General features: G+C 41.2%; 1 protein-coding gene across 23 annotated transcripts in view; it reads left to right on the forward strand.

The window, feature by feature from the left end:
* Nucleotides 1-24580, forward strand: part of TTLL5 (tubulin tyrosine ligase like 5) — a 289301-nt gene that overhangs the window by 178796 nt on the left and 85925 nt on the right. For 19 of the 23 annotated variants that reach the window (XR_009264632.1, XR_009264633.1, XM_058739730.1 and 16 more), the window contains one exon: nt 19829-20024. The exons of 1 other annotated variant lie outside the window; for it this stretch is intronic. Coding sequence is in view for 20 of the 22 variants with exons in the window: in XM_058739730.1 (XP_058595713.1) it covers nt 19829-20024 (196 nt within the window). In the remaining 2 variants the exon portion in view is untranslated. Of the gene's footprint in view, nt 1-1435; nt 8306-15054; nt 16091-19828; nt 20025-24580 lie in introns of those variants that run through there. 3 more of the 23 variants (XM_058739743.1, XM_058739742.1, XM_058739745.1) reach the window with 3 other exon arrangements.

Below are 24580 nucleotides of genomic sequence, written 5' to 3' on the forward strand. Positions count from 1 at the left end.
TGAAAAAACTAACCACAGAGAAATGAAGCAGTTTGCCCAAGATAGGCATTGGTGAATGGCAGCCAGGATTCAAACCCAAGCAAGTGGTCACAGAATCCAAGCTCTTAACCACTCTCCGAGGGATTCTCAATGGTGTGTGTCCGAATCACCTGAAGGGCTTGTTCAAACAGATTACTGGGCCCAAATCCAGAGCTTCTGGTTCCAGTAGGTCTGGGGGTAAGGCTCAATTATTTTCATTTTTTTAATTTTTTTTTTCCACGTTTTTTATTTATTTTTGGGACAGAGAGAGACAGAGCATGAACGGGGGAGGGGCAGAGAGAGAGGGAGACACAGAATCGGAAACAGGCTCCAGGCTCCGAGCCATCAGCCCAGAGCCCGACGCGGGGCTCGAACTCACGGACCGCGAGATCGTGACCTGGCTTATTTTCATTTTTAACAAGTTTCTAGTTGCTGCTGCGCGATTGGTTCAGGGGACCACACGTTGAGAATCACTGCGCTGGCACTGGTAATGAATTGGTGTTCAGTGCAAGCAGCTGAGGACCAGAATAATGAGTTTTCAGGGGTATCCTGTCAGAGGCAGGTGCCTGCAGCTTGCACTAGCTATGACCTTGGACTACGCCCCTCCAATAAATCTCGGGGACAGCACATTTCAGTAGACTTGTCTTGACATAACGGAATCATGTGCCGTGGTTGCCATGTTATGGACTTGATGAATAAGAGGCCAGTTTCTAGTGTGGTGAAGGATTGTTTCTATAGATTCTATGTTGAAGGTAGCTTGGGAATGGGCTCCTAGAAGCAACGCACACGCACACACCCACACCCACACCCACACACACACACACACGCACACACACCCCTGCAGTAAGAAAAAAAGACCTGACCATGAGTACACATTTTATTTCCTTCCCTTTGGTCCTATACCTTTAAAAAAAACCCAAAAAACAAAAAAAACAAAAAACAAAAAACAAAAAAACTCCTTTCTTGTGATTTCCCCAGTATTTTCCCTATTTTATGAAAACAACTTTATAAAGAAAAGAAAACAGGGCTGGTGGAGAAGGTAAAAAGTTTAAGAAAAGAAAAAGGTAGAGTTTTTGGGTTTTTTTTTTCCTTTTTTTTTTAGTTGTCCCCCATTTCCCTTGGCCACTTGAAGAAAGGGGGCAGAGACAGGTTGCTGAAGCCCAGGCTGTAGGCTTGACCCTTTCAAGTTCCCTGCTGTTTTGCTTCCTGGGGAAAAGAGGAAGAACGAAAGGAGCCTAACTGATGCAATGAGGCAGGAATTCTAAATTTGTGACACTTTGCAAACTGTTTGTGTGCACTGAGTTTGAACCCAGCTACAATTCAGTGTAGAAGTTCTTGGAAACTGGCATGTCAGCTGCCCTAGACAATCTGCACATTAACTTTCACTTTGAAAACTTTTCCTGGCTTGTCTTTGCAGGGTGTGAAAGCTGGGTGACGGTGGGCCAGTTTTACCAAGGCCAGCTGTGCTCGTGTGTACCTGCCTTGTTGTCACAAAGGCATCAGACTTTTCCCGTCATCTGATGAAAATCCCGCTGAGCTGGACTCAAGTCTTCATTGTTGAATGAACTGGTGTCAGGGAGTTCTCTTTTGGCTTTCTTAAAGGTCACTCTTTGCTCACTTCTTTTTTAGTTCACAGCTACATTTTTCAGGCTTCATGCGGTATGCCGGTTATGCCAAAGTAAAGAGCTGGATCAAAGACATTTTGTGTTAATAAGGCTAAGGATCAATCTGTCTTTTCAGATCCAGACTGCTAATAGATAAAGGACAAGGGAGTCTCCGTCTATATAGCTTGCTGACTGCCAGAATCCTAAGTTGCCTTCTAGAACAGTGCTGTGAACTTAACCTTTGAATGGTTAGGTTTTATATCCAGCTTTGTGTTCCATAAAGCTTGCCCCCAGCTTCTCTGCCAGATGTACTGAGAAATCCTAACTTTGTCCTTATTTCCTCCTCCTGGGGATCATTCCATCAATCATGGAGTGGTACAAGCGTGGAGACGGCAAAAGTCTGGTTCACATTCTGTATCCATTGTCAAGTCCAGCTGGCTGGGGCCTCACTGTACTTTTAAAGGACAGGCATCTCAACGCTTAGCTTTTTGACACGATACCTCAGCGTGTTCCTCCCAAATTTGTATCGTTGTCATACCGTATTTAATAAACTCAAAATAAAAGTAGTCAAAGTATCTCCCTTAGACATCTTCCAGCTATCACTACTGCTTCCTTTTCCTTTTCTAGATCTCTGCCTATTGAATGAATAATCAGAAACCTCCCTTCTTAATTGCTTGCAGTTCTGTATTTCAAGTTATATATCTTATTTGGACCCTGCTCTCACATTTTTTTTTTCATTTTTTAAATGTTTATTTATTTTTGAGAGAGAGAGAGAGAGAGAGCAGGGGGAAGGCAGAGAGAGAAGGAGACACAGAATCTGAAGCAGGCTCCAGGCTCTGAGCTGTCAGCACAGAGCCCAACGCGGGGCTCGAACCCATGAGCTGTGAGATCATGATCTGAACCAAAGTTGGATGCTTAACCAACTGAGCCACCTAGCCCCCCACCACCCCGCCCCGGCTCTCACATTTTAGTCTCTTTTCATTCTTGCCTTTTTTTGGTGGGGGGAGCTTCTGTTGATTTTTAGCATGTTGTCCTACTTTTACTCTTGGCTTTTCTATTAAAAGAAGGGTAGTAAACAATAGGTGACTGATTTATTTTGAGGGTACCAGTTGATATACAGTCTCTTCCTTATTTAGGGTCTTAGTTTTCAGGGTGCGTCTTCCCCTATCCAAATCCTGTTCTCTTCAAGGTAAATGAAATTCACAAGAATCATGGTATTGAATCAATCGTATTCTCTCTACCTAATAATTGAATTACTATCTCCAAAGAAGGAGCAGTTCTTATGATTACTAATTCATGATTTATGGTTTTAGCCCTTGTGATTCAATGTGTGATTTAATGTGCAAAGAGGCTTATACACTGGGAAAGGAAGGGAAGAGATAGAAATAAATTGGATACTGAATATGTAAACTGAGATGTCAGTTTCAGGCCCAAATTGAACAGGTTAGCAAAGCAATGACTTGGCAAGCCCTTAGAGAAGGCAAGGGGAATTACTTAAGCCCAGCATTGATTCATGAGAGGAAAAAAATAAAAGCCATGCTACACTAGCCTCATTTCCCTTCATGGTAGAATTTCTTTAGTAAGAGAAGATCAGGGGACTAGGAAAGAATTATCATAACTGGGTCTCAGCACAGCCTAATGAAATCTTGTGAGCACCAAAGGGAAATGTGAACAAGAGAATGCTGTCATTAGGAATATCTGGTTTCTAAATAGGCCACTCTACTCAAACAATACGTCAATGTAAGTTTGAGAATTAAGTGTCTGGTTTGTCATTGGCCCCTTAATTCACCATTTTTATCAATGAATTCATTCACCCATTCATATTCATTTAGGTGCCTACTGTATACCAGGCCCCTACATAGCTAGAAGACGTACCGATCCCATTTCCAGATGACACAAAGTAGGATGCGATACTGAATATCTGGGATGACGATCGGTATTAACGATGATCTGGTCAGGCCAGAGTGATGCGTCTGGCCCATGGAATTTAGAACTTCGTAAGGAAGAAGATAAAGCTCTTCACGTGGCTTCGGAAATTCAAGTGCGAAGAAGGCTTAAGGGTTCAGGTTGGCCTTAAGTATAATAGAAGTTAACAGTGTAGAGAGAACTGCCAAAACCCGGTGCTGCCATGTGAGAAAATTTTCACAGCACACTCTGCCAGATGAAAAAAGCCGACTGCGAAGCAGATAGTGCAGAATCACTCTGTGGGAGGGAAATACACACAGAGGAAGAATATACAGCAAAATGTTGACAAAGTGTTCATAGTAGCCATCTTTGTTAGTTGGATCTCAGATGACCCTGTCTTTTTGCATTTGTCATGTTTATGGCATTGAGAATATTTTTGTTCCTTAAAATAATTACTTGTGTTTCATTTTGAAAAGATGTGGGGAGATGTGGGCTCTGCTGGCAGCTGAGGCTTTGGCCAACAGGATTGGGGGTGCGGGGGGAAGACTGTGATTCTCCCTCATTCATCACGCTCGCATCCACTGCCTGAACAGCTGCCCCTCCCTGCTATTCAGCATGATTGGTAAACCCCCACTTCCACACAGGGGCCAGCGCCTTGCACAAGGTTACAGCACTCTCTGTCTGGGTTGGCTTGGAGCAGCGGGCCCCCGTCATGAGCCCCCGCCGGCTCTGGTGGGGGGCACTGGCAGGTGGCCTGGGCTCCCCTGCTCACACATGCTGAGCCACTCCTGAGTCCTTTATCGGGTCCACTAGGTTGGCACCCCCATCATCACCCAGTTAACCCACACGGGCACAGTACTTGGAAGGAGATTGTAAGTACTGCTTTACTTCTCTTCGATTGGACTGGCTTACACCTGTTCCTTAGTGCCCTTACTGTTCATTTTCCCCAAGGTTTGGATTCACCTTCCATGGGACAAATGTTAATAATAGGAACTCCCATCTATTATGTGTGCCAAACATCGTGCTAAATGCTTTCCGTGAATGATCCCATTTAATTCTTGGGCCAGCCCTCTCTCTGACAGATGAGGTTGATTTTTATTCCCATTTCACAGCTGAGGAAAGCAAGGCACAGAGAGCCTAAGTGACTGGTAGAGCCAGGATTTGAACCCAGCTGTCTTGTTCTAGAGCACAGGCCTGGTCACTAAGCTATGCTGCTTCCTGTTCTCGGGGTCATCCAGTTCAGAACCCGGGGTGTGGATCCAGGGGCATGGGGCCTCTGCTCTCCCTGCAGAATTCTCTCACTAACCCAACTCTTGGATTGGTTTTGATTCCTTTCCAGCGTCTGAAACCTTTCATTTCTTTTTGCCTTCTTTCTTGGATTATTTCTTTAATCCTCTCCCAAGGGCCTTTCATCCTCTCAAATAAACAAAATATTTAAAGGTTTTTAAGCCCTTTCACCCTGTTCTCAAGCAGGAAGATCAGCTTGCATCTGTAATTTTATATAGTTCTGTGCTCTTGACCTAGCATATAGGTCATCAAAAGCTTACCAGTTTTTCACATAATTTCTGAGCTTTTCTATGTCTCTAATACCACCCAGTTGTACTTCAGGTTTTTGTGCAGAATTACCATTTCCGTAGGACTCCACAGATTCAAAACAGAAAGGTCAAAGTGTTCTATCTAGTCTTATCTCAAGGAGCAAACTCAAAAGGGAAAAATAAATTTTAGTCTTTAGCACCTGTGTTTTCAGAGGTCCTTTTAAAATAATATTCCAACACAAAGACTCTCTCAGAATCAAGGCACCTGTCACCATGAGCATAAAATCTCTTGGCAGGTCGAACTCATTGCACTTAAATAATTTTAGGCACGAACGAATTCTGTTTGGCTAGCTGTCACTGTTCCGGGTCCACCACAGCAAGCCTTAAGACTTGTTAGTGTTGCTTATTACACTTGTGTCTAAATGCAATTCGACTTTTATCCTTTCACTAATGAAAGAAGTCCTCAGTCATTCACTGGATACCTTTAGTAAGCAGACTTTTTTCTCGGAGCCCACACCATGCAATTTAATGCTAAACTTAACCGTCCCTGACCCCTTGACTCCCTTCTAAGTACATATTACTTTTAATCTCATAATATATCTTTCAGGCTCAGTTTTTCCGAGCCAGCATTTCTTTTCTGCCTTTTGTCCAGACTGTTCATTTACCATTATTATTGCCTCTCTGCTTACATTCCCCTTACTTCCCCAGACCTTCTGCCAGCCTATTTGATCCTTCAGGGGCTCATGTGATTTTCCTCCTCACTCACATTACCATGTCGCTAGCTCCCTGGACTCTGCCCCCCCGCACTGTTCCTCCTCGGTTTTGGACACCTGTGGGGATGCCACCTCTTCCACAGTCCTGCCATCCCTGCCTTTTTTTCCACCCCCGCCCCCATCTTCCCTGTGGACTCACCTTAACAAATGTACTTCCTCCAGATCTGGAGCTCTTTGAGAGCAGAAGCTCATCTTTTTCTTCTTACTAGTGCCTACGAACAGTGTCCAATAAATGTGTTGGATTTATTTCGTGGGTTATTTATTTATGTGAATCGAATGCTGTGGAAATAAGAGAACTACTTAGATATGTACCTTTCTATGGGGTCCCAGCATTGCAAAATGCAGGATGAAAAGAATAATTTTGCTGCAAAAATCAGGGAAGTCAGCTAGAGATGTAACATATACACAGAATAGGAAATACTAGTCTTTTTCTAAATTTTTTTAAATCTTTGCTTATTTTTGAGAGAGAGGGACAGAGCGTGAGCAGGGGAGGAACAGAGAGAGAAGGAGACACAGAATCTGAAGCAGGCTCCAGGCTCTGAGCTGTCAGCACAGAGCCCGACGCAGGGCTCGAACCCACGAACTGCGAGATCGTGACCTAAGCCTAAGTCAGATGCTTAACTGACTGAGCCACCCAGGAGCCCCTAATAATTAGTTTTTTTTATGAAAGATAAAAGAAATTGTCTTTTTTCCAGCTGAGGTAAAAATTTACATAATGTGCACGGATCCCAAGTGTTCAGCTTGATGAGTTTTGGCTATTTTATATATATCCACGTAACCCCCACTCAACACAAGATGAGGAACATCTCTGTCACACTGAAAATCCCCCTGTGTCTCTTCCCAGTCAGTACTCCTCCTCCCTCACTAATCACACTATTGACTTCTCTTATGATACAGTAGTTTGCCTATTCTTTTTTTCACGGTTTTTTATTGCAGTAAAATACACATGACATAGAATTTACAAACCATTTTTAACTGTACAGTAGAGTGGGATTAAATCCATTCTCATTTTTGTCCAACCATCACCACCATCTAGCGCCATGACTCTACATCTTGTAGAACTGAAAACCGGACCACACAGTAACTCCCCATTCTCACCTTCCCCCAGTCCCTGGCAAGCACCTGTTATACTTCCTGTCTCTATGATTTTGACCACTCTTAAGTACCTCATATAAGCGGAATCATACAGTATTTGTCCTTTTGTGACTGGTATCTTATACTTAGCATAATGCCCTCAACGTCCATTCACGTGGTAGCACATGCAGAATTCCCTTCCTTTTTAAGGCTGAATAACATTTCACTGAATGGTGTACCACATTTTGTTTATCCATTCATCCTTGATGGACACATGGGTTTCTCCCACATTTTAGCTATTGTGCTTCTGAGCATGGGTGTATAAATACAGTTTTGCCTAGTGTTGGACTTCTTATAAGTGGAATCCTACAATATTCTTTTGTATCTGGCTTCTTTCAGCAAAGTGTTTTAGAGAGTCATCTATATTGTTGCTTATATCAGTGGTTCGGTGTTTTGTATTGTTGAGTGTAGTGTTCTATACGAATATTCCCACAATTTGTTTATCCATTTTCTTACTGATGGGCATTAAGATTGGTCTAAGTTTTTTACTATTATGAATACACACTCAATGAGAATTATTATATAACTCTTTTTTTCATAACCATATGTTTGGGGGGGTATCTACTTAGGAATAGAACTGTTAAGTCATATAAATATTTTTTAATTTATAAGAAACTGACAAATGGTTTTCTGAAACTATTGTATCATTTTACACTCCCATCAGCAACGTGTGAGAATTCTAGTAACGCACACGTTCACCAGCATTTGGTATTGTTGTGTTTGATTTTAGTCATTTTATTTTATTTTGTTTTGTGGGTTGTTTTTTTTTTTTTTTTTTGATGTTTATTTTTGAGGGAGAGAGAGAGCATGAGCTGGAGAGAGGCAGAGGGAGAGGAAGAGAGAGAACCTGAAGCAGGCTCCATGCTATCAGTGCAAAACCCAATGTGGGGCTCGAACCCACTAGCTGTGAGATTTGACCTGAGCCGAAGTCCGACACTCAACCAACTAAGCCACCCAGGCGCCCCTGATTTTGGTCATTTTAATAGACATAAAGTGCTATTCTCATTTTCCTGATGACTACTGACACTGAGAACCTTTTATGTGCTTTTTAATGTTTTATTGGCCATTCATATGTATATTTTTGTGAAGTATCTATTAAAATGTTTTATACATTTTAAAATTAGGTTGTCATTTTACTGTTGAAGTCAACAGTTAACGATAGGACTTTTTTATATGTTATCAATTAAGAATCCTTTCTTACATGTACGTATTGTAAATATTTTTCTTCAGGGCATGGCTTGCCTGTTCATTTTCTTAGTGATAGCTTTTGATGAGCAGAAATAATAAAGCCTAATTTATCAAAATTTTTAAAAGACTTTATTTTCAGTAATCTCTACACCCAACATGGGACACAAACTTACAACCCCCACATCAAGAGTCACATGCTCCACCGGTTAAGCCAGCCAGGTGCCCCTCAGATGTTTTTGCTTATGATTAGAGCTCTTTGTGTCCTAAGAAATCTTTACCTATGATGTGATGCCTGGGTACCTCAGTTGGTTAAGGGTCTGACTTCGGCTCAGGTCATGATCTTGCGGTTCATAGCTTCGAGCCCCACATTGGGCTCTGTGCTGAGAGCTCAGAGCCTGGAGCCTGCTTCAGTTTCTGTGTCTCCCTCCCCCTATGCCCCTCCCCCACTTGCTCTCTGTCTCTGTCTGTCTGTCTCTCTCTCAAAAAATGAAAAGACATCAAAAATTTTTTTAAAAAAGAAATCTTTGCCTATAACAAGTTTACAAAAACATCATATTTTCTTCTAGAAGGCTTTTAAGTTTAGGGGTCTGTAATCCAACTCAAATTTATGTTTATCTGTGGAATGAAGTAAAGGTTGATGTTCATTTTTTTTTTTCGTATGGATATCCAGTTGTTTTAGCAGTATTTGCTAAAAAAAAATTATTTTCCTCATTGAATTCACTTTGGCACCTTGGTCAAAAATTAGTTGACCATATATTTATGGGTCCATTTCTGAACTCTTTATTCTGTTTCACTGACCTGTTTATTTACTATTATGCCTATGCTTCACTTTCTTGATTGTGATTTTTATATAGTGGCCTTGAAATCAGGTAATGTAAGTCTCCCTTTTCAAAATTGTTTTGACTATTCTAGATTCTTTGACTTCTCTATATAAATTTTAATATCAACTGGTCAGTTTCTTCAATAACAGCAAAGCCTGCTGGGATTCTTATTGTGATGGCATTGGATCTATAGATCAGTTGGGGGTGGTTTCCAGTTCCGGTTGTGGCTGAGTGAGTTTTTATCCAATCAGCCCACTGGATGAAACACAAAGTACAACAACCTGAAGGCAGTGGAGGGTAAACAGAAGCCAGTATTTGGAAGAAGGAATGGAAATTTGGAGGAAGGGAACTGCAAGAGGTGAGCTTTCTCTTTGTTTTTCAGTTATTACCTTTTGACCTGAGGGCAGGCCACGGTTTGCAATTAGAACTTACATGGCAATCCAAATTAACTGGCTTAACAAACTGGAGGCTGAGGTTTAGAACAGCCACCTGCTGGAAGAGTGAGAGGAAAACCCTGGAAATGAGGCAACCATCTACTGCAAACTATACAGTTAAAGCTAAAAGAACTGAACATCGAGCCATGGCCCATGGAAGGGAAGAAAGAATTGCAGGTGGAGTTTAGCCAAATTAGCTGCCTGCTTAAAACACACACACACACATGCACGCACACGCACACGCATGCGCGTGGTCTTTGGAGCAATATAATACAATCCATTATCTATAACATTTCACAGTGTCCAGGATACAATGTGAAATTCTTCAACATATGAAAAAACAGGAAAACATGACCCATTCTTAGAATGAAAGATAATCAACAGAGACCAGTCTTAAGAAGGCTCAGATGATGGAATTAATACACAAGGATTTTAAAGTGGCTATTATAACTATGAACCAAGATGTATAGGAAAATATGCTTCAATGAATCAAAGATAGGAAATCTCAAGCCAGATTTCCAGATAGAAACTGTGGAACTAGGAAAGCAACATTTGAAATGTAGAATAAACATCTTAACAATATTGAGTCTACCAATAGAAGTTAACCATCTGACTCTTGATTTTGGCTCATGTCATGATCTCACAGTTTGTGAGATCAAGCCCCATATCAGACTCTGCACTGACAGCACAGAGCCTGCTTGGGATTCTCTCTCTTCTCTCTCTCTGCCCCTCCCCTGCTTGCTCTCTATTTCAAAATAAATAAATACACTTAAAAAAAAAAAGAGAATTGTTAAAAATATAATTGCATTTTGTTTATGGACCTTGATTCCTGTGCTACCAATATTTTTATAAAATTCATAAGGTTTTCTGCGTAAACAATCACATCTGTGAATACTGGCAGTTTTTTTTTTTCCTTATGACATTGGCTATGTCTTCCATTACTAATTTTTTTATAAAAGTTTTTTTTTTAATGTTTATTTTTGAGAGAGAGAGAGAGAGTGCACGCAAGTAGGGGAGGGGTAGAGAGAGGGAGACACAGAATCCGAAACAGACTCCAGGCTCTGAGCTGTTAGTACAGAGCCTGATATGGGGCTCAAACTCACAAACTGTGAGATCATGACCTGAGCTGAAGTTGGACACTTAACCGACTGAGTAACCCACGCACCCCTTCCATTACTAATTTTTAATTGAAGTAGTGAGAAAAAACATCCTTCCTTTATTCCTGTTCTTAAAGGAAACGAGTTCAGTGTTTCACCAATAAGTATGATGTTAACCATAGATTTTTTTATAGAGATACTTTATTAGGTTAGGAACTTTCTTTTGTTCCTAGTTTACTGAGAGTTTCTGTCATGAATGGGTGTTGCATTTTGTCCAATGCGGTATTTCATCTAATAATATTCTAATATGATTTTTCTTCTTTATTCTTTTAATGCAGTGAATACATGATTGATTTTTACATCTTAAACCATTCCCATGGTAAATATCACTTGGTCATGATACGATCTTATTTTTTATAGGAGATATTTTTTTTCTTTTAATTTAGAAAGCATGAGTAGGGGAGAGGGCCAGAAGGAGAGAGAGAGAGAATCTCACGCAGGCTCCACACAGAGCTAGATCCCACGACCCTTGGATTATGACCTGAGCTGAAATCAAGATTTGGGCAGTCAACCGACTGAGCTACCCAGGTGCCCCGGGGGTAGTTTTTTTTTATAAAGGAGATAGATATAGGTTGATTGATTTTATTTGCTAATATTTCATCAGAGTCTTTTTGTGTATATTCTTGAGGCATATTGGCCTGTAATTTTCTTGTAATGTCTTTGTCATGTTTTTTGTGTCAGAGATATGTTAACATCATAAAATGAGTTGGGAAATTTTCCTTCTCTCTTTTGTTCTGAAAGATTTTGTGAAAGATTGGAATTATTTCTTTAAATGTTTGATAGACTTCACTAAAACCATCTGAGCTTGAAGTTTTCTTTGTAAGAAGGTTTTTGATTATAAGTTAAATTTCTTTATATACCTATTTATGTAAAGAGAGCAATTTAGACTTTCTCTCATTGTGTCACTTTTAATAAGTTGTATTTCCAAGGATTTATTCACTGAATTTTTGGCATAGAGTTGTTCATAATATTACTTTCTGTTTTTGTTGCCTATAGACTCTATGATATTCTTCATGAATTTTTTATGTCCTTTTATTCTTTAAGATCAGCTTGCTTGGAATTCATCAACTTTTAAAATCTTCCAAATAGCCACCTTTGATTTTGTTGATATGCTCTGTTTGCCTATTTTCTATTTCACTGTGCTAAAAGATAAACTGAAGTGTATTAAAATTTTGAAGAGCTCATTGGAGCAAACATTGATTTTTAACTGGGCAGTGACAAACTGAAAATGGTTAGGAGCAATCTATCAGGGGGAACTAAGGGAAAGGCTTTCTTTTTTTTTTAATGTTTATTTATTTCTGAGAGACAGAAAGAGACAGAGAGTGAGCAGGATAGGGGCAGAGAGAGAGAGGGAGACAGAATCCGAAGCAGGCTTCAGGCTCTGAGCTGTCAGCACAGAGCCCGATGTGGGGCTTGAACCCACGAACCATGGGATCATGACCTGAGCTGAAGTTGGACACTTACCCGACTGAGCCACCCAGGCACGCACCGCCCCCCCCCCTTTTTTTTTTTTTTTAATAGAGCAGACTCCTAAATAAAGCAAGGAAATTATTTGATTACTTGATTGACTATAGCTGAAGCAGTTGCCTTATTTGGGAAAGCCTACTAGGCTGTTTGTGATTGGTTGTTCTTAATTTCATTTTCTCAGACTTGAGTGCACTGATGCTGGCTTAAGTTTTGGTTTGCTTATAAAGGCTGCCAAGGCATTAGAGCCACCTCAGTCTAATGGCCTCCTTGTTGACTTCTGCTTTTATTATTCTATTTTTTATTTTACTTACTGTGTGTTTACCTTGCTCTTATTTTTCTAGCTTCTTAAGGTGAAAGCTTAGGTTGTTAATTTTCACGCATTTCTTTTCTAATAAAGACATTAAATATTATAAGTTTCTAATTAAGTACTCTTTTAGGTTTTGTTCAATTGTGTTTTCATTACCACTCAGTTGAATACATTTTTAAATTTTTCCTGTGATTTCTTCCTTGACTCACAGATTATGTAGAAGTGTGTTGTTAAATTTCCAAATATTTTGGAATTTTCTAGATATCTTATTACTGATTTATAATTTAATATTCTAATCAGTGTACACTCTGGATTTTAGTCCTTTGATTTTTTTTTTTTAAAGTAATTACCATTTATTTTTTGAGGTTCCTTTGATTTTTATTGAGACTTATTTTATGGCCCAGCATTTGGACTATCTTCATGAATGTTCCGTGTTCACTTGAAAAGAATGTGTATTCTGAAGTTACTGGATATAGTTTCACATAATTGTCAAATTGACTGAGTGGGTGGAGAGTGTTGTTTAAATGTTTAAGTCTATACTGGCAAGGTTTTTGTTTGGTTTTGGGTTTTTTTCCCAGCACTTTAAAATACCTGTTCATTGTTTTCGGGCCTTTGTTTTCTAATGATAAGTCAGCCTACCATTAGCATTGTTGTTCGCTTGTGGGTAATATTTCTACCAGCGCCAACCAGCACCCCACCACCCTGGCTGCTTTGAAGTTTTTGTTCCTGGTTTTTAGTTTTCAGCAATTTGACTATCATGTGCCTGGGTGTAGATTTCTTTGTACTTGACCCTGCTTAGGATTTGCTGAGCTACTTAGGTCTGTAGGTTAATGTCTTCCATCAGCATTGGAAATTCTCAGCCTTTATCCCTTTATAGATTTCTTCTACCTCATTCTCTCTCCTCTGCCTTCTGGGATTCCAATTTTATATATGTTACATACTCTCCTCTATTGCATTCAGTCTGTTAAGCATTTGGAATGAATTCTTCCTTTCAGATTGTATATTTTTTCACTTCTAGAATTCTTGTATGTTTTTTTTTTTAAGTAAATTTCATCTCTCTATTGAAATTCCCCCATTTGTTCATATATGTTGCCCACCTTTTATACTTGACCCTCATACATATTTCTCATGGTTATTTTGAAATCCATCTTTGGTAAGTCCAACATCTGTGCTGTCTTGTCAGTGCCCTTCTATTGACTGTTTTCTCTCCTGGGTCACATTTTCTTGCTTCTGCGTGTCTTTTACAATTATTAGTTGTATGCTAGGCATTTTCTGTAAAATCAGAGTCTTAAGTAAATATTATTTACCCTCCCCCCTCTCCCAAAAAGACATGCTTATCCTTTTCTCCGGTTGCTAGTGTGTGGGAGAGGGGTGGGAGGAGAAGGGGGTGAGCCAATCTAATTGATAATTAAGCTGGGTCTGGACTTTGTCACAGCCTTTGTTAGATTCCAGTTCATCTCTGGCTTCAGATGTTTGGAGAGCCGGATGGGAGCACCAGTTAAGATTCTAGAGATCCTTTTATGCTTTACAGTCATGTGGCCAGCTTTCTGAACTGTGAGAGGTGTCTGCTTTTCATCCTGTATGTCAGCTTTTTGGGTAACTGAAGAGTCCTTTTCCGGTCGTGCTCTCTTCTCACCTGTCCCCAGGCTGTATTGCAACAGGTCTGTGGTTCACAAAGTGCAGTTCATGGATCTGGGGGTCCAGGGGGGATCCTCAAGACCCTTTGAGGAAGCCAGTAGGATCAAAAGGTTTTTCACAGTAATGCTAAGACATTTTTTTGCCTTTTTCACCACGTTGACATTTACACATGTTGCAAAAACAATGGTGTTTTTGTAAAACTCTTCATGCCTTAGCAGAAATTAAGGCTGTGGCACCAAAGTATAGTAGCAACCATTGTAATCTTTACCACCAAAGTATTTGTAGTTACAAGAGTAATGCCAGTGCTACTTAAGAAAATCCTTGTTAAGCAGTAATAATTATTAAATCTCAGCTCTGGATTACATATCTTTTTAATGTTCTGCCTGATGAAATAGGATGCACACATAAAGTTCTCCAGGGCCCTGTGTGATAGTCGTCTCAAGGAAGGGCGCGTGTGTGACTGAGTCACAGTCCAAGGTAGCCGCTTCTTATTCCGGCCAGCACTGCTTTGTACTGCTCGTGGGAGCCCCACCCTTCCCTGTAGGATCTTCAGCATTTACCACACACGTACTGTGTGCTATGACTACTTTGTTTGGGACTGAGAATTTACAAAGAGAATGTAACCTCTGCTGCCTTTAACATCTACACATTCTATAAAGTGCCATGGAAGTAGATGGATATTCTTTCTTGTGAAGAAACAGTAAGATTCTCCCCAGAAAGCACTTCCTTCATGGCTCTACAGTGTTTCTCATTAGAAGCATTGGTGGCATTCTGAGCAGACATATTCTTCCTAGTACACGACTCTTCCCTGCGTTTTTAGACATTTAGCACCATTGACACTCTCCCCCTGCCCCCTGCCTATTGAATGTCAGCAATCCCCCACCCCCATTATTATGGCCTTTAAAAGCACACCCACACACTTCCCAACCCTCAAGAAGGACAGGGGCATCCTTACCTGTACATGATAGCTCAAGTTTTGCTGCGATTGGGTGAAGGAGCCCGGGGAAGTGGGCTGTGGGGGTCACACTCTCTGTATGACTGTCACATTTCTGTGCCCCATTCTTCCCCTACAGTCTTGTGACATCACATGATTCTCAGAAAATCTTGACGCTGAAAGCCTATCTTCATGGAGAGTGTAATTGCCTGGTGAGGAGATCTGCTTTGCTAAAAACCAGTGCGTTTGATAGATCACCTCCAAGTTCCTTAGAACCAACATCCATTCTTTGGAACAGCTATTAAAGCAAAGGGGAAAGTCTAGCCCTTCAATGTATATTGGCTAGAGGTTGGGGGGGCGTTCTGCAGGAGGACAGTTATGGGGAAACATTTAGCCCTCATATGCCACAGTGCAACATAGAAAGTGAGATGAAGTTCTAAGTAAATTGGCTAATAACAGAGGGTGATGTTGAGAAAAATTTGCCATATTGTTGCCTATTAGCTACATATGTAGTAAAGGGAAATACAGCATAGTTGACTCTGAATCTTTGAATTTGTGTCCAATGTTAGACATTCTGAGCTTTTCCACAGCTAACTTTCTTGGCTGTACAGATAACATGAAACTCTTAGAAGTTATTTTCAGGGACTCTTTGCACTATTATATTTTAGTATTGAGCAAAGAATAATATAAAAACTAGAGAGAACAATTGAATCTCAAAATTTTGATGGGAGTAGAAAATATATTACTAGTAGACTACAATGAATTGAGGTTCAGGAAAATGGGATGGAATTTTGGATGGAAACAGAAACTATTAGATGCCACATAAAGGAATATACAGATAACGGAATCTCAGGGAAGGCCCAGAAGAGAGTGCGCCTGGCCTCCTCCAAGCCAGCCATTGTACAACCTGCGTCCTACAGACCCCACACACTTGTGCTTTAGTTGGAAGATACAGCGGCCTGAGTACCACCCACTGGCGCTCCAAGCAGGCGAGCTTCTCCCGGCATCACCACGTCGCCCTCCACGGCTCAGCGCTCTGGTCCCCACCCAGTGGTGCACTGTAAAAATTCCTGCCTCTTGGCTAAAAGTTCCTCCTTGCTTGAGAAAGTTTCTTTTGTGATTTGGAGAGTGGATTTATGGTACTGAGGAGATTAAAAGCAGCTTCTGCTGTGAAAGTTTATGACGTTGCAGTCTGTTCACAGTTTGCAGTTGGATGAGCAAACCTCCTCTCATCCTCAGTCTTACTCTTACGTGATCTCCTCTTGCCTGCTGTCCTACCCCTAACACTCACAGTCCCTGGTGGTCTCCGTGGAAGAGGGCCCTGTTACAGATTCTGATTCCTGATGCACAACAAGCAGGCGTTAAAGTAAATGCCTCCTAGGAATACTTGTTGTTAAAGAAGCTCTCAGAAAATAAAACCAACCTGGGGGCGCCTGGGTGGCTCAGTCGGTTGAGCGTCCGACTTCAGCTCAGGTCATGATCTCGCGGTCTCTGAGTTCGAGCCCCGCGTCGGGCTCCGGGCTGATGGCTCGGAGCCTGGAGCCTGGAGCCTGGAGCCTGCTTCCGATTCTGTGTCTCCCTCTCTCTCTGCCCCTCCCCCGTTCATGCTCTGTCTCTCTCTGTCCCAAAAATAAATAAAAAACGTTGAAAAAAAAATTTTTTTAAAAAGAAAATAAAACCAACCTAGCCTGCCAGTGAGATGATTTCTGACTTAATAGTTATAACGTAGTTACAAAAATCCTTTAATACCTAATTCCCGAGTCTAGGTTGCTGCTCGTGGCCAGAAACTTCTAGAACCAGCAAGCCAGAGTGGAAGGAGAATCACAATCGGTGTGTTTTTTGACTTTTGGTGCAGTTACCATAGACAGTAGTTTCCTTCTCGATTTGAATATCTGCCCTAATTGATACAGAAATCTGAAGGCTGATCCAGCCAGGCAGTTCCTGCTGTTTCATCTGTATCTTCCCGTGTTCCTGTGTTCACTGCATCAACCCACCCTTGCCTCCACCCTTCTCTTCCTTTCTACCTGGAGGCCTTTCTCCACCCACCACTCCTTCCATTCAGAGCCCGTGCACCTCCCCACGTTTTCTTCACTAAGCTTTCCTCTCCCCTCACTAATGAGAAAGGAGATGACACGTGCCTCTGGCCCCTCCTTTCCTCACCCCTTAACTCCTGTTCGACTCCCATTCAGCATTTCACTTTGTGAACAACGTGAACATTCTATCTGCGCATTTAGGTACTACTCCTTTCTCGTCAGTCATTGGCCGCCACACTTCTCCATACCTCTGGAAGCCCCTTGGGAAAGACCGCGTCGTTTGAACTATGTAGAGTAGCACACACACCGAGGGGTCACTGAAGATCAGATGTCATACTCGGAAAAATTCATAAAGAAGCCCTGAGCATTTGGGTACTTTTCTCCAAGAAGATTAGCCAAAAGCGTGTAATTGTGCAACTGAACTGTGGGAGCCAAACTGTGGGAGGAGATGAGCAAGGGATGTGACATATCAGAGGTGAGATTATGTGAGTAGAAAACCTTTCATCCATGGGCTTCGGGATACATTATGCAGACTTTCCCTTAACTAGGTATTTGGAAATCTCTTTGAGAGAGGCAGAGACTCCAAAGCAGCCCCTTGAAATGATGAAGCTGTGAGGGAGAGCACAGACAAGAGAGGAGCCTGGGCTTCTGGATTCAGCAGACATTCCGCTCTGTCCCCTCCCCCAGGGTTCCGTTGGGGTCACTAGGAATCAGGTTATAAATAACTAGGTGGCCCATAGGTCAGGCCTCAGGAAGGTCGGCATAACCTTACCCCAGTGTTGCTGTGACTCTGCCATCAAAATGACCATTAATGCCAAAGGAAATTTGCAGAGGAAATAACAGCGTGATGATTTAAGTCACTGTGAATATTTCTCTTCAGTTAGGCGCTGTTTCCTTTCCTAAAGCCCCGTTAATCAGGTTTGGGGTAAGGTCGTTCACAACGAGATTCTTCATGTTTCTTCTGTGTGCAATTTTCTGGTCACTATACTTCAAAAAGGAAAAAACAAAAAAAAACCACAGGGTAATTAAAGAAGGTCCAGAGAAGAACCAGAAGTGAGTGAAAAGGGCTGCCAGATAAAAGACTGTTGTAAAAACTTTTTTAAAGGGGACCTTTTTTAAAAATGTGGGGCAATATATATATCCTAAAATGTACCATTTCTGTGCTACGATTCAGTGGCATCTCGTACATTCACAATTTGTGCAACCATCACCACCGTCTGTCTCCAGAACTTTCTCATCATCCCAAGCTGTAACTCAGTACCTATTAAACAGTAAGTCCCGGGGGCGCCTGGGTGGCGCAGTCGGTTAAGCGTCCGGCTTCAGCCAGGTCACGATCTCGCGGTCCGTGAGTTCGAGCCCCGCGTCAGGCTCTGGGCTGATGGCTCGGAGCCTGGAGCCTGTTTCCGATTCTGTGTCTCCCTCTCTCTCTGCCCCTCCCCCGTTCATGCTCTGTCTCTCTCTGTCCCAAAAATAAATAAAAAACGTTGAAAAAAAAATTAAAAAAAAAATAAAAAAATAAAAAAATAAACAGTAAGTCCCGATTCTCCCATCTCCCCAGCCCCAGCAACCACTGTTCCACTTTCTGTCTCTATGAATTTGACTCTTCTAGGGACCTCATATAAGTGAAATCCTGCAATATTGGTCCTTTTGTGACAGATTTCTTTCACTTAGTGTAACGTCCCCAGGGTTCATCCATGTTGTCTCTTGTGTCAGAATCTCCTTCCTTTTTAAGGCGGACTAATATTTCGTTGGAGGTATAGACCACATTTGTTTATCCATTCATCTGTTGATGTTTTCACCATTTGGCTACTGGAAATAATGCTGCTGGGAACTTTGGTGTACAAGTAGGCCCTGTTTTCAATTGGGGGGGGGGGTTATGCCTAGGGGTGGAATCACTGAATCACATGGTAATTCTGTGTTTCGCTTTTTGAGGAACTGCCAGAATGTTTTCCACAGGAGCTAGATCATTTCACGTTCCCACCAGCAATGCACGAGAGTTCCGGTGTTTCCTCATGCTGGCCAGCGCTTGGTTTTTTTCCATGTATTTGGTTTCATTTTTAATAATCACCCTCCTAATTAGCATGAAGTGGTATAAATGGGGACTTTTCTACCTGGAAGAAACAGACCGAGAGGGCAAGCGGAGGCCTGTAGTTATGAAGACTTCAACTGGGATATATACAGACATGGTCACCAGAATCTAAAATGTGGGGATCTGGGCAAGGAAGAAGGTCAGAGTTCTTAATGGACAGCATAGCATGGGTACTGAACAGTTCCAAAGGCCACCAGCCCTTCTCCTTCCTCATGTGTCTGACAGGCCAAACATCTGCTTGGCTGGGGACCCTACTGAGGTAAATTTAGAATAATGAAAAACCTGTCTTCTCAGACCAGTTATCTTATCTCATGATGCACACGTAAGCTCACTAATAGGTGGTTAAGAAAAACCATGACTTCTGTATAATTAACCCCTGTTCTTTTAAAGTTGATGGTTTAGAAGATGATTGTGCCTCTGTTCCTACCTTAGATTCAACCAGCCGTCCTGCATTTGAAGCTTCCTGGGCTCCCCTTGGAAGACTTTGTGGCCGTCACAGGGGACTGAAATTACTATTTTAATTACTTAACCTTCAACAGATACTGTAGACTGACCATGTGCCCCGGCCTCAGGATAAGTGCTACGAAGAGAGTGGAGAACAGAGCGGGCCCTGTCTTTGTCCTCATGGAGCTGTGGTTTAGTGGGCGAGTCAGATGATTTCTCACACAAACAGATTTGTAAATTCCAAGCTATGTTAGCTCTGTAAAGGAAAAATACCTGTGATATTTCTCTCTCTTCCTTTAGGTTGTTCACACAACCACTCTAAGAGCTCTGCTTTCTTTTCTCTTCAGGAGCCTTCAAACAGGTGGCTTTGCCTGGGAGGGAGAGGTAGAGAACAACGCATATAGCAAGGCTACAGGGGTTGTCCCTCAACACAAGTATCACCCCACAGCGGGCAGTTACCAACTCCATTTTGCCCTGCAGCAACTTGAACAACAAAAACTTCAGTCCCGGCAGCTTCTGGACCAGAGTCGAGCCCGGCATCAGGTAATTCAGATAAGGCTTTTCCGTATGCTAGTATCTTTCTTCTACGGGGGTGGAAGAAGGTCAATGGGAAAGGTAGGAATAGTTTCCCACAAGTTTACCTACACCAATATGGCTCGCGTGGCTCTTGGAGAACCTACTCCAAGGGAAGAAACGTGCTGAAGCCTTGATGTTGGCTTTGGCAGGAGGTGACACTGAACCAGGTGTGACATTTTCTTCCACTTGAATATTTCTCTACAAAAATCTCTGTTGTAGCATTGCCCCTTTCTGTTGCCTGATGGTCGTTCAGTAAGCTCCCAGCGGGTCTAATTTCCACATACCTAAAAGCTAGCATTTGAAGCAACTTTTTTCCTAAATGTACTATTTCTTTGGTACACCCTTGGTATACATAAGCACACATTAATCCTTCATAACTTACCAAGATTTTCAAGGTGTAAATAATGTTTCCAGTTCTTTTCACAGGAAGGAGTCGTAAGTTAAGCTGTTGGTCTTCTGGCTTGACGGTACACAAAACAACGTACCCGCAAAAATGTAACGGTATACACAAAAATCCTCGTTGTCTTGGCCCTTATGCTCTAGTGAAATACCATTTTCCCTCTATCTGTAGAATGGCAGACACTCCCGAGTATATGTGTGAGGGAGCTGTGTAAGTGAATTGTAAGTGAATTGTGCTGGTGTGTTAGTATGGCCCAAACTACAGGGAAAGACCATCTGGAGTTAAGTTTCTCTTGATCATTTCAGGGCCATCTTTAGAATCTGTTACTGTGTTCTACATGTTGTGTTGGGCTATCTCAGCACTGATTCCATGAGCTTCTCTTTTATTTGGCTATGTGAAGAAATATATCAGTTTGATCTCTTGTTATTTGCTCTTATAAAAATGTAGTACATAGTGTGCGTTAGTTTGTGCAAAATTAATATTCACTTAAAGACAAAAGCACCATTTCCCAAAGTTTTTCCCCCCCTCTAAATAAAACAATCATCATGATGCTCTCTATCTTAATCTTTTTTTTAATTTTGTTTTTCAGTTTTTAAAATTTACATCCAAATTAGTTAGCATGTAGTGCAACAAAGATTTCAGGAGTAGATTCCTTAGTGCCCCTTCCCCATTTAGCCCATCCCTCCTCCCACAACCCTTCCTGTAACCCTCAGTTTGTTCTCCATATTTATGAGTCTCTTCTGTTTTGTCCCCCTCCCTGTTTTTGTATTATTTTTGTTTCCCTTCCCTTATGCTCATCTGTTTTGTCTCTTAAAGTCCTCATATGAGTGAAGCCATATGATTTTTGTCTTTCTTTGACTGACTAATTTCACTTAGCATAATACCCTCCAGTTCCATCCATGTAGTAGCAAATGGCAAGATTTCATTCTTTTTGATTGCCGAGTAGTACTCCATTGTATATACGTATACTACATTTTTCTTTATCCATTCGTCCATCGATGGACATTTGGGCTCTTTCCATACTTTGGCCATTGTTGATAGTGCTGCTATAAACATGGGGGTGCATGTGTCCCTTCGAAACAGCACACCTGTATCCCTTGGATAAATGCCTACTAGTGCCATTGCTGGGTCGTAAGGTAGTTCTATTTTTAGTTTTTTGAGGAACCTCCATACTGTTTTCCAAAGTGGCTGCACCAGCTTGCATTCCCACCAACAATGCAAAAGAGATCCTCTTTCTCTGCATCCTCGCCAACATCTGTTGTTGCCTGAGTTGTTAATTTTAGCCATTCTGACAGGTGTGATGTGGTATCTCATTATGGTTTTGATTTGCATTTCCCTGACGATGAGTGATGTTGAGCATTTTTTTCATGTGTCGGGTGGCCATCTGGATGTCTTCTTTGGAGAAGTGTCTATTCATGTCTTTTGCCCATTTCTTCACTGGATTATTTGTTTTTTGGGTGTTGAGTTTGATAAGTTCTTTATAGATTTTGGATACTAACCCTTTATCTGATCTGTCATTTGCAAATATCTTCTCCCATTCCATCGGTTGCCTTTTAGTTTTGCTGATTGTTTCCTTCGCTGTGCAGAAGCTTTTTATTTTGATGAGGTCCCAGTAGTTCATTTTTGCTTTAGTTTCCCTTGTCTCTGGAGGTGTGTTGAGTAAGAAGTTGCTGTGGCCAAGATCAAAGAGGTTTTTGCCTGCTTTCTCCTTGAGGATTTTGATGGCTTCCTGTCTTACATTTAGGTCTTTCATCCGTTTTGAGTTTATTTTTGTGTATGGTGCAAGAAAGTGATCCAGGTTCATTCTTCTTTTTTTTTTTTTTTTTTTTTTTTAAATTTTTTTTCAACGTTTTTTATTTATTTTTGGGACAGAGAGAGACAGAGCATGAACGGGAGAGGGGCAGAGAGAGAGGGAGACACAGAATCGGAAACAGGCTCCAGGCTCCGAGCCATCAGCCCAGAGCCTGACGCGGGGCTCGAACTCACGGACCGCGAGATCGTGACCTGGCTGAAGTCGGACGCTTAACCGACTGCGCCACCCAGGCGCCCCTCCAGGTTCATTCTTCTGCATGTCGCTGTCCAGTTTTCCCAGCACCACTTGCTGAAGAGACTGTCTTTATTCTATTGGATATTCTTTCCTGCTTTGTCAAAGATTAGTTGGCCATACGTTTGTGAGTCCATTTCTGGGCTCTCTATTCTGTTTCATTGATCTGAGTGTCTGTTCTTGTGCCAGTACCATACTGTCTTGATGATGACAGCTTTGTAGTATAGCTTGAAGTCTGGGATTGTGATGCCTCCTGCTTTGGTTTTCTTTTTCAGATTGTTTTGGCCATTTGGGGTCTTTTCTGGTTCCATACAAATTTTAGGATTATTTTTTCTAGCTCTGTGAAGAATGCTGGTGTTACTTTGATAGGGATGGCATTGAATATGTAGACTGCTTTGGGTACTATCAACATTTTAACAATATTTGTTCTTCCTATCCAGGAGTATGGAATCTTCTTCCATTTTTTTGTGTCTTCTTCAATTTGTTTCATAAGCTTTCTATAGTTTTCATGTATAGATTTTTCACCTCTTTGGTTAGATTTATTCCTAGGTATTTTATGGTTTTTTGTGCAACTGTAAATGGGATCGATTCCTTGATTTCTCTTTCTGTCGCTTCATTGTTAGTGTATAGGAATGCAACCGATTTCTGTGCGTTGATTTTATATCCTGTAACTGCTGAATTCATAAATCAATTCTGGCAGTTTTTTGGTGGAATCTTTTGGCTTTTCCATATACAGTATCATGTCATCTGCGAAGAGTGAAAATTTGACCTCCTCCTGACCGATTTGGATGCCTTTTATTTCTTTGTGTTGTCTGATTGCAGAGGCTAAGACTTCCAATACTATGTTGAATAACAGTGGCGAGAGTGGACATCCCTGTCTTGTTCCTGACTTTAGGGGGAAAGCTCTTAGTTTTTCCCCATTGAGGATGATATTAGCGTTGCGTGGTTCATATATGGCTTTTATGATCTCGAGGTACGCTCCTTCTATCCCTACTTTCCTGAGGGTTTTTATCAAGAAAGGATGCTCTATTTTGTCAAATGCTTCTCTGCATCTGTTGAGAGGATCATATGGTTCTTGTCCTTTCTTTTATTGATGTGATGAATCACATTAATTGTTTTGCAGATATTGAACCAGCCCTGCATCCCAGGTATAAATCCCACTTGGTCGTGGTGAATAATTTTTTTAATCTATTGTTGGATCTGGTTGGCTAATATCTTGTTGAGGATTTTTGCATCCATGTTCATCAGGGAAATTGGTCTATAGTTCTCCTTTTTAGTGGGGTCTCTGTTTGGTTTTGGAATCAAGGTAAAGCTGGCTTCATATAAAGAGTTTGGAAGTTTCCCTTCCATTTCTATTTTTTGGAACAGTTTCAAGAGAATAGGTGTTAACTCTTCCTTAAATGTTTGGTAGAATTCCCCTGGAAAGCCATCTGGCCCTGGACTCTTGTTTTTTGGCAGATTTTGATTACTAATTTGATTTCCTTACTGGTTATGGGTCTGTTCAAATTTTCTGTTTCTTCCTATTTCAGTTTTGGTAGTGTATATGTTCCTAGGAATTTGTCCATTTCTTCCAGATTACCCATTTTATTGGCATATAATTGCTCATAATATTCTCTTATTGTTTTTATTTCTATTGTGTTGGTTGTGATCTCTCCTCTTTCATCCTTGATTTTATTTATCTGGGCCCTTTCTTTTTTCTTCTTGATCAAACTGGCTAGTGGTTTATCAATTTTGTTAATTCTTTCAAAGAACCAGCTTCTGGTTTCATTGATCTGTTCTACTGTTTTTTTGTTTCGATAGGATTAATTTCTGCTCTAATCTTTGTTATTTCCTGTCTTCTGCTGGTTTTGGGTTTTATTTGCTGTTCTTCTTCTATCTCCTTAAGGCATAAGGTTAGGGAGTGTTTCTGAGATCTTTCTTCCTTCTTTAGGAAGGCCTGGATTGCTATATACTTTCCTCTTCTGACCGCCTTTGCTGCGTCCCAGTGGTTTTGGGTTGTGATGTTATCATTTTCATTGACTTCCATATACTTTTTAATTTCCTCTTTAACTGCGTGGTTAGCCCATTCATTCTTTTTTT

The sequence above is a fragment of the Neofelis nebulosa genome, chromosome 7 (assembly GCF_028018385.1).
Source record: "Neofelis nebulosa isolate mNeoNeb1 chromosome 7, mNeoNeb1.pri, whole genome shotgun sequence".
NCBI lineage: Eukaryota > Metazoa > Chordata > Mammalia > Carnivora > Felidae > Neofelis > Neofelis nebulosa.